This window comes from Terrapene carolina, unplaced genomic scaffold (genome assembly GCF_002925995.2).
Source record: "Terrapene carolina triunguis isolate 2854851 unplaced genomic scaffold, T_m_triunguis-2.0 Scaffold192, whole genome shotgun sequence".
NCBI lineage: Eukaryota > Metazoa > Chordata > Testudines > Emydidae > Terrapene > Terrapene triunguis.
The window spans coordinates 20,604,071-20,618,698 of NW_020664543.1; the positions used below are offsets into that span (position 1 = coordinate 20,604,071).

General features: G+C 46.0%; 1 protein-coding gene across 1 annotated transcript in view; it reads right to left on the reverse strand.

Annotated features, from left to right (window-relative positions):
• The window catches only part of LOC112119059 (heparan sulfate glucosamine 3-O-sulfotransferase 3A1-like), a 76,625-nt gene extending 70,690 nt beyond the window's left edge, over nt 1-5,935 (reverse strand). The window contains exon 1 of the mRNA XM_024217605.3: nt 5,422-5,935. Within this exon, the coding sequence (XP_024073373.2) occupies nt 5,422-5,933 (512 nt within the window). The 5' untranslated portion in view covers nt 5,934-5,935. The remainder of the gene's footprint in view (nt 1-5,421) is intronic.
• Nucleotides 5,936-14,628: the final 8,693 nt, after the last annotated feature.

The following is a 14,628-nucleotide window of genomic DNA, read 5'->3' on the forward strand; positions in this document are numbered from 1 at the left end:
GTGTTTACATCAAGTAGTTTGCTCTGCAGTACTTTACTCATGATGGTTGGGCCATCTGGGCTGCTCCCAGTTCTCATTCATTGCGCTAGTTCTTTTTAAAACATTCCCCCCTGTGCTAGTTCTTTTTAAAACATTCCCACTCTACCCAAAATGCATACTGTCCTCTGGTCACTCGCCGAGTGGCAAATGACTCCCACTCCGCTCCTCTGAACTTTGCTGTCCAGATGAGCTCTGGCCATACAACCTCGCAATAGCGGCTGACCTCCAGAGACCCGGAGGCTCCGATTTCATTTCAGACTCTTTGTGTGAATCGAGGCTTGAGGCACAGGGGTTGGGAAACTCACTGCACAAGAAGGTCCTTTACAGCTGCTCCCAGCTGCTATGAACTTGCTTTTCCTGCCATTCTTTTCAGGAACTGAACAACTCCCGGCTCACTTTGACCCTCAAGCATTACTGGTTGCCTTGAAAAAAACCAAGAGGATATTGATACAAGGACATGGAACTTCCTAGGTCTAGAGGCATCAGGGTGGAAACTCCCAGCCTGACAGAGAAACCTTGAGTAATCTTTCATCTCTTGCAGAACGCTGTAGCCTAATGACATTAGCTCAGCTTTTCTCTAGTGCAAGTGGCAGCAGCATTACAAAGGCAGGGAGATTAAAACATATGAAATAAACGTTCCCTGTGTGACTGACAGCATAATGACATTCCGACGGGCGACTGAATCGGTGCACAGCTAACAAAGGATCAGAGAGAAACAGCGAGGCTCACAATACCATCAACAAACACGTATTTTTCTTTCAGACATTTCTTACTCGATTGCATTATCCCCATAGACTAAGTTTTCCCCAGGCTGTATACAGTCATGTGCTGGGTAGAGGAGATGGTAGCTCAGCTCTATTAATACACAGGTTCACCTGCTATTGAACTCTGTCAACTCAATAGACTTGTTCAGGACCAGAGCAGAGATTTCTGTGTTTTAAAGTCAATGAGACCATTGTGGGCTGTTTCCCCTCCTTCCTTCCCTTATGAACTAAGTACTCGCAAAACTGAAATGGAGAAAGCTGTTGTAGGCACTGAACTTCCCTTGATATTCAAACCACATGCAAATGCACATGTAGGTGTCACACCAACCAAATACAATCACAGAGATTGTTTTTAAATAAACCTCACTGTAGGCGAGCTGCCTTTTAAACAGACGCAATGCAGTCTAAGAGGAGAGGTGATTATTCCACTTGATTTAACATACAGCATTTTAGATCGGTTTCATTTATTGTCTGGAACCACAGTAGGTGTTGAGACTTTCACTTATTAGCACAGAGCTCTGCTACAAGTTATTTGCCTTAGGAGTCTGCTATCCTACAGGCATTACAATTTAATTCATCGGTTAAAAAAATAATCTGATCTTGCTGTACTTCTGGTATCGGCCTCTCCAAACACTTACGTCCCTATTAAAAGGATCTCACAATAACATGCAACAGCTACTAAAGCTCGTCTTTTATTCCAAATAGATGTTCTCCCTTTATCTCCTCTGTGGTCAACATTGCTTCTCTCTTCTCAGCCTGTGAGGGGCACTGTTGTGACAATATACAATCTAATTTGAATGATCTCTCAAGAATCCAAACACATCAACTTCATAAAACATGTAAAATCCACTGATCCCCTCTCTTCCCTTAAGTCTGCTATTTAGCTGCTGCTGTCAATAAACATCTATGAATATTAGCATCTAACGGCTTTTCCATTTCAGTGTAAAGATCCTGGTCCTTTTTGTTACTTTTTAGATAAAGCATTCAGTGCCCATGGAGATTCCCTAAGGCCACCGAAAGTGAACTAAAATGTTTATATCCTGTAATGATGCTGTTTAGTCTGCCTGCTTGAAAATAAAAATAAATCTGAAACCTAAGATGGTGATTCCAAAGACAAGCAATCAAGAGATACTAGCAAACATCTGGCGATATTCCCAGTATTCAGTTCTACTCAAAGATCATGACAAACGCATGTAAAGATTTTTTTAAATAATGTTTTTAAACAGAGCCATTTAACTGATTACCGACTTTCTGATCCTGCAGCTCTGACATATCTGGAACTGCACATGTTAGTAAGGATTACTCCCATGAGTAACAGTTGCAGGATTGGGTCCCTAGTAATGAATAGCCCCATACAAAGAACTCACTGTACTTCAATCTCCACAGAGCTAATAGCAAAACAGTGAAACTCAACACACCAAACAGCAAACAAACTAAAGCAATTAATGTAAACACTCCAGTATCAAATGGTAAAACACTGTGATTACATGAAGAGCCTGAAGGGGAACTACTCAGATGGGCAAGATCAAGCCCAAACTCTTTGAAAATTAAACCCCAGACACTTATATATATATATCGTGCAATAATGTATGTCACTGACACATGGTCTGATTCTGTATTCCTTGCTCAGGCAAGATTTCCAGGATTGGGCCAACCCACAGTGCCATCTCCTCTGCAACGAATCAAGGAATCCATTGTCAAAGGAACAGATTTCCTGAATTACCAACCATAAATAATGGCAGACCCTCTCCCAAAGCCATGTGTTTATTTTTCAAAGTCAAGAGTTGATTAAAGTTCTTGAGGTTTTCAGATTTGTTTTTAATATTTCCTTTCCGATATAGGGTCAGTGCATGGAAAATTGGATAAGCACACACTAAAAATATCATTCTGTAGGCAGCTTCAGCCCTCCCAAGAGGAAATCTTTATTCTCAGAAAAAAAACACACACCCTGCAATCTGAGAAAATAAGGTGCATTCTATCCAGTGCAATATATGGAAGCACAGTGGTCTCTTCCCTTTGCAAAAATATATTGCACAAACGCTCGGGCTAGACTCTGACTTTCTGTATGATGATACTGCTGATTTCAGTATAGTCATCACAATCTTAACCAAATACCACCCTCCACTAAAACATCAGTAAGAGTTAAATGACAATTAGTTACAAGTTTTAGAGTGACTTCAAGTGCCTTCTTTTTTGCTTGTTTGCCGGATGCAAAAACTCAATATTTCTATTGTGCAAAAGGAGGACAACCTATTCTTAGATCCAACAAGTCGTTTTCATATGAACTTGCCAGAGGACACAACTTTATTAACTTTAAATTACTACGACACATCAGGAAAAAAAATCTAACTAATAACACTAGGAGTATTGCCCTATGGCTTTAATTTCTGTTTTCACATTGTCAAGAGCTCACACTTACTTTCTTTTCCTGCAAATGAAAAATTAATTACTTTAAAAAAAACATAAAACAAAGACACCTTAACAACATTTGCTTTCTTTCCTGACTTTGTTCATGGCTATTTATGGATAATTACTACCACTGACATTTTTATTATCAGATTGTCCAAAATTATAACTTTCCTCATACTTAAATGGAGGAAATATATTTTAAAGACTAGATTCTTAGAGGTTGTTTATTTGCTTGATTTTGTAATACCTGATAACATATTTATTTCCACACAGTCAGCTGCTTACTTTAAAATACAATCTTATCTCATTTTCACAGGGATTACTACCTGATTTTACAAATACAACAGCAAATTTAAGGGAATTCTGAGGCTTTCCTCCACATGATATTTTTCCTTCTTAAAAAGAAAGATGAGCCAGGCAGTTTACAAAAAGCAAAAATCGAACAAAAGCAGGGCTCTGAAGTGTATTGCTAAGTGTTCATCTACTTTCATCCACAAGCAGTTTAGTTTTCCCACGAGACGTTTTTTAAAAACAAAAAGTTCAGTTTTCTTGCAACAAGTCTTGTTTTTTTAAGATCATCTAAAGAAATGTTCGTATCAGGATGGTGTCTAAAATTATCAGCCAAATTTCCACTGAAAATAGTGGTTTAGGCCCTGATCCTGTAAACTTGCTCAATTTTACACATTTGAGCAATCCCATCGTGTGTGTGAAGTTAAGTACATGGAAGTTACAAACACACAAAAAATCAATGGTGAGTTAAATCTTTTAGATCATCACAGCAGAAAAACACAACTGATAGCCTTGAGCCAGACTTTCAAAATATAGTTTGTCATCGACTTAGGCCTGGTCTACACTACAGAGCTAGGTCAACATAAGGCAGCTTACATCAACCTAACCCTGTAAGCATCTACACTAAAATGTAGCTCTCTCTGATGTAACTCACCCACTATACCAACTTAATAACTCCACCTCTGCGAGGGGCTTAGCATTTATGTTGATGTAATTAGGTCAACACAGTGTCAATGTAGACTGCTGCTGCCTTTCAGAAACTGTCCCACAATGCCCCACTCTGGCAGTTAAATTGGGGCAAGAGCTCCTGGTGAGGACACACACTGACGACACAGGGAGCGTAGTGTGGACATGTAAAACTGATTCAATTACTGCAGTGGCTGTACCTGGACATAACTTAGGTCAACTTAGTTTTGTAGTGTAGACTTGCCCTTAGCCTTCAAAATATACCTTAAAAACACCCAACAATTCCTAAACATCCTGACATGGTACTTCCCTTCCTTAATAAGAAGGAGGGGGTATGAATGCCTATTGCTTTTTTGTTTGTTTTAATCACTAAAGAAACCTTAGGAAGAAAACAAGCCAGTCACTAAATGAATCACATGCTACAGGTGGTTGAAAACTTTGGAGCCCATTTCAAGAGCTGATTGTCCCTGAGAGGAACCCTCCTTATAAAATGACTTTTGCTGTGGCCTCCCCACACGCTGGGCTCCCCCTGCGCTGACGGGGTTAGGATGAGTGCTGTTCCCCTCTTCTCTCCTCCACCCCGTTTCCCCTTCACTGATGCAACTGTGGACAAATGAGACATTGCTGATCATGTTCCATGACCTGATCCTGGCAGAAGGGATGTGGGGAAGGGTATGGAGGTTGGACAGGCGGAGGAAACTTTGAGGATCAGGGCTGGGAAGGGCTTTGGGAATCAGGGCTGGAAGGAACACTATGGGGCTGAGGAGTGTCTTTGCGGATCAGGGCTGGAGTGGGAATTATAGGGAGTCTTCAAGGATCAGGGCTGGTGGGCTACAGGTGTCTGGGGATCAGGGCTGGGGGGCTGGAGAGGGCTATAGGGATCAGGGTGAGGGGGTGTCTTGGATCAGGGCTATGGGGGTCTGAGGATGGGGCTATGGGGATCAAGGGCTGGGAGGGGCTATGGGGATCAGGGCTGGGAGGGGCTATGGGGGCCTTTGAGGGTCAGGGATCAGGGCTAGGGGGGGGTCTTTGGGGATTAGGGCTGGAGTTTGTTTGGGGCTAAGGGCTCTGAGGGGTCTTTGGGGATCAGGGCTGGGGGCTCTGAGCAGTCTTTGGGGATCAGAGCTATGGGGGGGTCTTTGGCGATCAGGGCGGGAGCAGGAAACCTCTGTAACTCCCCCTCCCAGCCCCGGACGAGCCGCGGGGGCAGCGGCTCTCGCCCCCCGTCCCGTACCTGTACCAGCCGAAGCCCCGCTCGTAGCCGCGGTCGAAGAAGTGGGGCTCGGCCCCCGCGGCCCGCACGTCGGGGTGCACCCGCAGGAACTCCAGCAGCGCCCGCGTGCCGCCCTTCTTCACGCCCACGATGATGGCCTGCGGCAGCCGCTTGCTGCCCTCGCCCAGCAGCAGGGCCAGCGTGCCCGGGGGCTCCCCGCCGCCGCCCGACCCCGCGCCTCGGCCGGGCACGTCGGGCCGCCGCCGCTGCTGCTTCGGCCGCTTCCTCCGGGCCGCCGGCGGGCAGCTGGCCAGCGAGGGGGACCCCGGCTCCAGCCGCCCGCCGCCGCCCGCCGCCTGCTCCGGGGCGGCCGCCAGCAGGGGCCCGGGCAAGCTGGGGCAGCGCTCGGCCAGGCAGTAGAAGACGTAGAGGGACATGAGCAGGGACATGAGCATAAGCAGGAACTTCTTGAAGACGCTGCGGGGCAGAGGCTCGGGGCAGGCGGCGGGGGCAGGCGGCCCGTTCCCTGCCATGCTAGCCCGAGGCATCTGCCCGGCCCCCTGGCCATGCTAGGCGGCCCCCCAGCCAGGTGCCATGCCCCCCGCCCCCGGAGTCAGCAGCGCGCGGGGGGGCGCAGGGCTGCCCCGGGCCGCATTGTCACTGCCCTGGAGCTGGGAGGGGGCTCGGGTTGTGTCCCCCCTCACCCCCGGGTCTCTTAAGGGTGATGCTTCAGGGGGGCATCATCCGCAGGCGGCTCCTGCCGAGCCCCGCAGGAGGGGAAGCCCCGACGCGAACAGATCCCGTCTCCCAGCCAAGGGCGAGTCGCTGACGGAGTCCCTGAGCTCAGGTCCCGGTCCTACCGATCGCCGGCCCCCGCCCGGCCAGTCTCCTGGCAGTGGGGGGGGGGTCACAGTCTGCACGACTGAAGCCGCTGCTCGCCACAGCCCCACCACCCCCTGCGCACCCCCGGCAGGGAGAATCGCTGCGAACCAACGGGACAGAGCCGCTCCAGGCTCCCGGCTTCGCCTCCCTCCTCCGGCTGCAGCCTCTGGCTCCGCTCTCTTGCCACCTGGGCTGACGAGACCTGCCTAGGGGGGCTGGGGAGCGCTCCGGGGCTGCTGTCACCGCCCCTCTCGCCTCCAGCTGCTGCCACACGTGGAGCTGGAGCAAAACTTCTCCAAAGGCAGCGAGCGGGACGCGCCCCGGAGCGAGGGGAATGCGGAGCGCAGAGCCGGGGCTGGACTCTGGAGGCGGGGGGGTCGTGCAGCCCTTGCTGGTGACCCAATGGAGTGAGAGGGGCGTGGGCTGCGCTGAATACCCCACCCCCCTTCCCCTAGTCGCAGGAGCCACTGGTACATTGAACGACATGTTTATATCAGCCTCCAACTAGAGGTGGATTTTGTAGCCAAAGGCTCATCTCATTCTCTATTGTCACAAGCTCAGGCAGATTTAGGGGAAAACCAGTTTGTAATTCACCCTAAGCGTTTAATAGCTTCTTCTTCTTCTCCAAACACGTTTTAAACAGAGCAAGCACAGAAGTCGACTTTTTTTTACGGAGGAAGCCCTATTAGGATTATAACTAGGGATGAAATGAAGTCGGGTTCTAGAGAAATGTAATAGGGGTCTGTCGAAATTATTCTAAAACCCTATGGGATTTAATAATGAATGATCTACTTTCTATTGAATGTTTAAGACATCCTATAGGCTGTATTAATAGAGAATTGTATCCCTGCTCCAGCATTCTATAGGATGGTTTAAACATTCTATAGAAAGGATCTCATCCTATTAGATTCTATAGGGTTTGGGGTGATTTCTATAGAACCCTATTTTAAATCATCTTCTAGAATTTCGTAGAGCATTATAAAATTCTATAGCTTAAGAATTCTCAATTCTCTATTAAATTCTATAGGACTTTTCCATAAGAGACAAACCTGGAGTATAGACCTATCCAGTACTGTATCTGACTGTGTAACCATCCATCCACCTAGGTTTTCATACTATATCCATCACCATGGTATTGGAGCACAAATTTCTGATTTAGGCCCTGGTCCTGCAAACACTCATGCACATGAGTAATTTTACACATAGGAGTAATCCCACTGAAGTCAATGAGACTACTCAAATGTATAAAATTAGGCACGTGCATAAATCTTTGCAGGATTCTGGTCATAGACTGGTAGGAAGCAATTTATAAAGTACATGAAGTCCTGAAACCAGATCCAGCCCCAATGATTTCAATGGAACACACTTATGCTTTCAGGATTGAGTTGCATGACTGGGCCCTCAGTTTGTCATAAATATACACATATTGCTTTCAGAATTTATTATTCTCCTTTGAGAGTAAATAAAATGTTGAAATAGCTATCATCTTCATGCCTGGAATGCCTGATACTAAGGGCTTCATTATTTCATTGCCTGTGGGAATGTCCTTTTAATATGAAACGTTTGTCATAGATTATAGAGTTTTTAAACATACTTGCACATGAAACACTTGACTTGGATTTTTTCTTCTGTTTATTTGGTGTGGATGTAGCTAAGCAATTAGACTTCAGCTACTTGGAAGTAGAGCTTGTGTATTTTCAAATTATTCAATGAAGATAAAAAAATTGCAATGAATACTATTTAGCCGTCTGCAGCGTGGGTTGAGTTATACAAATGTGTTTGTAAATAGAAAACAGACTATAATTCATAACAAATATTTACAATGAATTATTCTACTAGGTCTGCTTAGAAATTTGATAATACTTTTTTTCTCTTTTAGCAAATAAACATCCTTAATGGATGATTTTCAAGATCTAGACCCACTCCTGATACATGTAACCAGAGAAGATTGCTTATCTAAAATTGGTGAAACTGACCTACTTTATGGGCCTGGGGCAAGATTTACCAAGGTATTTAGGTACTTAAAGATGCATATAAGTGCACCTAGTGGTATTTACTAAAGGCCCTGAACAAGTTAGGCATTTAACTCCAGCTAGATATCCGTCTGCATCATAAGTCCCTAAATATTTTTGTAAATGTGGCCCCCAATACAAAGCCTATAAAAGTCAGCGAACAAACTTAGCTGACTTCAGTGATATTGGAAGCAGGTCTTATATAACGAATCTGATCAATTTAATGCAGCTTGAGTTCTTTACTCTGGTTGTTATGTTTTTTCCAGACATATAGAGCAACCTGTATTTTCAATTTAAATAACTGTTATTTTAGAGTAGACTAAGGAAAACAAAATCAAGAAAGAACAAAAGTGAAGTCTCCATAAGAAAGCACATTGGCACAGGGGGTGTGTGTCTCTACAGTTGCCAACTCTTGTGATATTATCACAAGTCTCATGATATTTGGTGTTTTTCTTAAAGTTCCTGGAGGCATGTGGCTAGATTAGACTCTCAGCTTTCATTTGAGGGGGGAAAAAAAGTAAATTTTAGGTCTTCTGGTTGCAGAGAAAACCTTGAAAATCATGACTAGCTCTGTGGTCACAATGCCAGTGAAATTTGACTCATCTTCCCCTCCATACAGACGGAGGGGTGGCTGGGCCAAATCAGTGAATAGCATTGTGACCTGGCACACAGGGAGTCTGCTCCTGTACAGTGGGGCACAGAGGAGTCCCCTGAGAACTCGACTCCTGGCAGCACCAGCTCATGCACTATGGGTAAGAGAGAGGAGAGATTCCCTGGCTGAGGGAGACCCAGTGTTCCTCTGGGAGGAGGGGGAGGGGATAAAATAGGACAGAAATAGGGTCCTGGCTGGGAGGGGACTGGAATTTGACCTCCCCAAGAAACATCTGAATTGCCACCACTGCAGGTGTGCATGCACAAATCCCGTTCACTTCACTTAGGGTAAAAGGCATGGATCTGGAGGCAGAGTTTGGCACTAATTGGGGTTCAAGATTAAGTCTTGTTAATATTTCTATTCTAGATTTATGCATTTTGGTATAAACACTGCTGAATACTGTACTTCTAATGTTAGAAATATTGAAGAGTACAATCTATTTATCTATATTTGTGAATGTACGCACCTCAACTGTTTCGGCTTTAATACAAAATAACCATTTTCAGGGTAATATTCATGATTTTTCAGGAAGTTTGCACTTCAGAACAAGGGATGTTTCACACTGTAGTTCCACTGAACATAGCAATATTGATACATAGCAACATTTTGCCATCATGACAGATTCAGTTATATTTTTGTTCTGCCCTTTTCTCCTTTCTTTTATAGTTTTAGCTAATCTATCTAGCTATCTTAAGGTTTTGTATTGCCAGCCATCACCAGCTGAGTACCTTCCACAACAGCAAATCTTTAATTCCCTAGCAGACTTCATGGAATCTCTGGCTATTCTCTTTGGAAGCCCTGTCTAGGGCTTTAAAGGAAGCACAAAATGGTGTTCGATGCTGTGAATCTTATTTCAGTTATTGGGGGAAAGCTTTCTCAGGTTTGGCAGGATTTCTGAAAGATTTGGACAGGCCCAGCAAAGAAAGTAACAGAACGCCACTAGCCGTCACCTACACCCAACTAAAACCTCTCCAGCATATCATCGAGGATCTACAATCTATCCTGAAGGACGATCCCTCACTTTCACAGACCTTGGGAGACAGGCCAGTCCTTGCTTATAGACAGCCGCCCAACCTGAAGCAAATACTCACCAGCAACTACACACCACACAACGAAAACACTAATCCAGGAACCAATCCCTGCAACAAACCCCGTTGCCAACTCTGTCTGCATATCTATTCAAGAGACACCATCATAGGACCTAACCACATCAGCCACACCATCAGGGGCTCGTTCACCTGCACATCTACCAATGTGACATATGTCATCATGTGCCAGCAATGCCCCTCTGCCATGTACATTGGCCAAACTGGACAATCTCTACACAAAAGAATAAATGGACACAAATCAGACATCAACAATTGTAACATTCAGGGCTTTGGAGCGGAGCCTGGAGCTGGAGCGCAGAGCAGCTCCGGAGCAGTGGAGCTGCAGGTTTTTGCCTGGAGCTGGAGCTGGAGCGGAGCCAGAGCACAGCTCCAAAGCCCTGGTAACATTCAAAAACCAGTAGGAGAGCACTTTAATCTCCCTGGACCAGGGCCACCCAGAGGATTCAGGGGGCCTGGGGCAAAGCAATTTCAGGGGCTCCTTCCATAAAAAAAAGTTGCAATACTATAGAATACTATATTCTCGTGGGGGCCCTTGCGGGGCTCGGGGCCTAGGGCAAATTGCCCCACTTGCCCCCGCCTCTGGGCAGCCCTGCCCTGGACACTCAATAACAGACTTAAAAGTGGCCATTCTTCAACAAAAAAACTTCAAAAACAGACTTCAACGAGAAACTGCAAACCTGGAATTAATTTGCAAACTTGACACCATCAAATTAGGCCCGAATAAAGACTGGGAGCAGCTGGGTCACTACAAAAAGTAATTTTCCCTCTGTTGATATTCACCCCTTCTTGTCTACTGTTGGAAATAGGCTACATCCACTCTGTCTGAATTAGCCTCGTTAGCACTGACCCCCCTTACTTCGTAAGGTAACTCCCATCTTTTCATGTGCTGTAATATATACACCTGCCTACTGTATTTTTCACTCCATGCATCTGATGAAGTGGGTTTTAGCCCACAAAAGCTTATGCCCAAATAAATTTGTTAGTCTCTAAGGTGCCACAAGGACTCCTCGTTGTTTTTGAAAGGTTGTAAAGACTCTGGATTCATCTAATCTTCCCTGGACGTTCATTCTATAGCCAGATCCCCTTCATTGATTGCTAGTGTATTCTTTGTTTCACTTTCTTCTTCTTCTCCTCATTTAAATTGCTCATACATTTTTAAAGATGTGATAAATAAATGAAAAAGAAATATAAAATCCTGCAGGTGCTTGTGGGATGGTTCCTGAACTGATCACAGTATTTCCTCAAAGAGATTCCTTGTTTTCAGCTGAATCTCAGAAAACAATTTTTTCTCAAATCTTACAGGCAACCTTTTTCGGAGGGAAAAGGAGAGAAATGTAGGAAGTTTATCGTAAAAATGATTTTAGCCTTTAGGATTTACAAGGCTTGATCTACAGCCCATTGAAATCAATGGGATTTGAGAACATGCTTAAAGTTATCTTGGCGTAAGAGTTTTGCTGAATCAGGGCCATGTTGCGTTTCATCAGTAAATCTCAGAGCTCTTTTCAAGGGTGGTTGAGCACCATTATCCCCCTTTTCACAGATGGGAATTGCGGCACTGGGAGGTTAAATCAGTCCTCTAAGCTAGTCCGGCAAGTCAGAAGCACAGCTGGGAATAGATCCCAATACTAGTTATTCTCAGGCCTTTGTCCTTAGCACTGGATCATGCTGCCTTGCCTGAACAGCAGATACTAGTGCTAACGTTACTTACAGACTGTCATCAGACAGCCCTGTTTGCACTCGCTCACTAGTTTCCTCAACTTCTCCTTTTTGGGAGATTGAAACATCCCATACATGGCCCCAGCCCAACTATATGATACGACTGTAAATGGTTTTTTTTGGTTATATTTCTGGCAGTGAGCACAGTTCTCCCATTGAAGTTAATGGCAAGACACTCGCTGACTTCAATGGCAGGAGGATCTGACCTATTATCTGAAAATACAGCCTGCATTTTCAAAAGTGGCTAGTGATTTGCAGGGGGAAGGCGCTTAATTTTGGGGGGGATGTGCCATTCTCTGGGTTAGGAAGATTTTTTCCATACTATTTAGGAGTCTGTGGGACTGCAAGTTACAGCACATGACACCTTGGATGCGTCATTAATGGGTGGCCAGTTACAGCCTTTATTAGAATTTCATTGATTGATTGATTTTTTTTTTTTTACTAGCAACTCCCATAACGTAGATAGGACCAGGAGTTAAACTGGGAATTTGGGGGTGAGGGGACATGGGTGCCTGGGGCTCGCACATCCTGACATCTCATTACAAGGTTGGAAGCCAAAGGGAACCACTTGGTGTCAGGAAGCTGCTCCAGAAGAAAACATCCCATTGTACCAGGGGAGGTGGGGTAATGAACAGAGGAGAGAGAGCCAGATTGATAACCAAGGGGCAGGCTGACCCCGAACGGGTTTCTGTGACAAAAGCCCCTTCATTTAGAATGAATAGGAACAATAGCTAATGGGGCTGGGCCAGCAGCAGCCTGAGGATTTGAGAGCCCAGAGGAGAGGAGTCAATGGAGGGTCCTGTTTTACCCAAATCCTCTATTGATCTCAGTAATCTCCTGGGCTTTCCCCTCCTTGAAATTGCACTGAAAGTTCAAGGACTTTTTGCCTCTGAATTGTGTGGATGTACGTATTGTCCGCTAGGAATTCCACTGAGGCCACCTAACTCATAGCATGTGTGATCCAGCCTGAGACAGATTTAAAGCTGGCCTTTGGAAGGCAAATGCTGTTGCATGGATCACCGGGCTGCAGAGCTCTCTCTTGAAATCTGGTTTTGTCCTAGTGGATTTTTCATCTGTGGTTGGAGGCTCAGGGGCTCCATGCTCTGCAGATGCCTCCCTTTGCCTTCAACTCAGGGGGAAAACACACTTACGGGAGTATTGTAGCATTAATGAGCACTGCTGCAGCATGGGAGAGGGGGTAAAAAGGGGGAGCACGCATAAGAATGACACTGCTACACCTTGTCCTAGGCTGCAAGATGTGCTCCCTCCAGTCCTCCCACACCAGCTGGCATGGAAGGGGGTGTGGCCACAGCCTAACTCCTGCCCCTCACCTGCAGGATGTCTCATTCTATCACTCCTGTGTTGTGTTCGGGCACTGACATCCTGTCTGCTGGGAAAGGATCCCTCATCTCCCCCCCGCGCCCCTGAGCAACTGCCAGAGGCTGCCGGAATCTCCCTCACCCTCCCATCCCCCGTGGGAGCTGCACAGAGCTGAATGAGGAAACAGGCCAGGATTGTTCATGGTTATTATTTTTTTCATTATTTCTACCATTAAATGAGGCCAGGCACATCCATACTGGGGATACTTTGACAGAATAGGGCCAGGTCCTCACCTGGTAGAGATGAGAGTAGTTCAATTATATTGACTCCAGTACAGCTGCGCTGGTTCACACTAGCTGAGGATCTGGCCCATTGTGTAAGTCTCACCTACATCCCCAGAAGCTCATTTCCTTCTTAGTGTTTTATCATCTTGTGTGCTCAGAGTGTGAGTGCTTGGGGGCAGGGATTCTTTCCCCCCCACCATATGTGTGTGCAGGGCCTAGCACCATGGGGCCCTGATTCCAGCTTGGGCACTACTGCTGAAATACAGAGCTTCAGCGTCTGTCCATCCTTGGGCACACGCAACACCAAAAGATAAAGCCCCCAGCTAAGCCAAGAGAGTGAGGGAAGGTCGGGGGGGCCCTATGCGCCCCTTGTGGGAGTGAAAGAGGTCAGAGAGGGGGCATGGAAGATGGAGAGCAGAACTGGTGTTCCAGGCTACCCTTTCCTGGACTTTCACCTCCACTCTTCAGGGTTGGCACTCTGCAGCATGGGGGCGGGGATGCATCTGGCGTCACTTCTTTTTGGGCATCCCCTCAGACTCCTGCGGATATGCGCTCTGCCATCTGTGCTGTAGTTAATGCTGCTGATGGGAGCTGCACCCATGCAACACAGGGAAGAATCAGGCACATCTTTACCAGTTGATAAGAGGGATGTACAGGTGCTGGTCAGTGTCTGTGCAGTCCCTGGAGATGCAGAATGCTTTAAGGTAGATAAATGGATATAAATTGGCCATGAACAAATTCAGGCTGGAAATTAGAAGACAGTTTCTAACCATCAGAGAGTGTGAGGTTCTCTAGGAGCTTTGGGGGCAAACGGTTTTAAGAGAGAGCTGCACAAATGTATGAGTGCGATTGTATGATGGGGATGCTTGTGATGGAGGGGGGAAGGGCTTAGCAGCCCTGGGGATCACTTCTGGTTTATGGCTTATGTTCCTAAAGCTCATGCTTCAGGGCTTCAGTTGGCTACCAGCTGTAGTAAGAGGAGGCCCTGAGATATAAACTTTGGTATCAGAGGCCCAGTATGAGGCCTAAGGCCTGAACTAAAGTAATGGTCAAGACTTTGCTAACATAAAGCAAAGTTAAGCTGTGAGCCAGAGGCAGGCCCTGCTCACAGAAGCTGGCAAGGAAAGGGCTGATGCTGCAAAAAGAGACATACCTAAAAGGTACTGGACACCAGGTATCAGAACATTCGCATACTTGTACATTCCACACACAACAAGGAACAGGCTGACCCATCCCAATGACAGGGCCAAAAG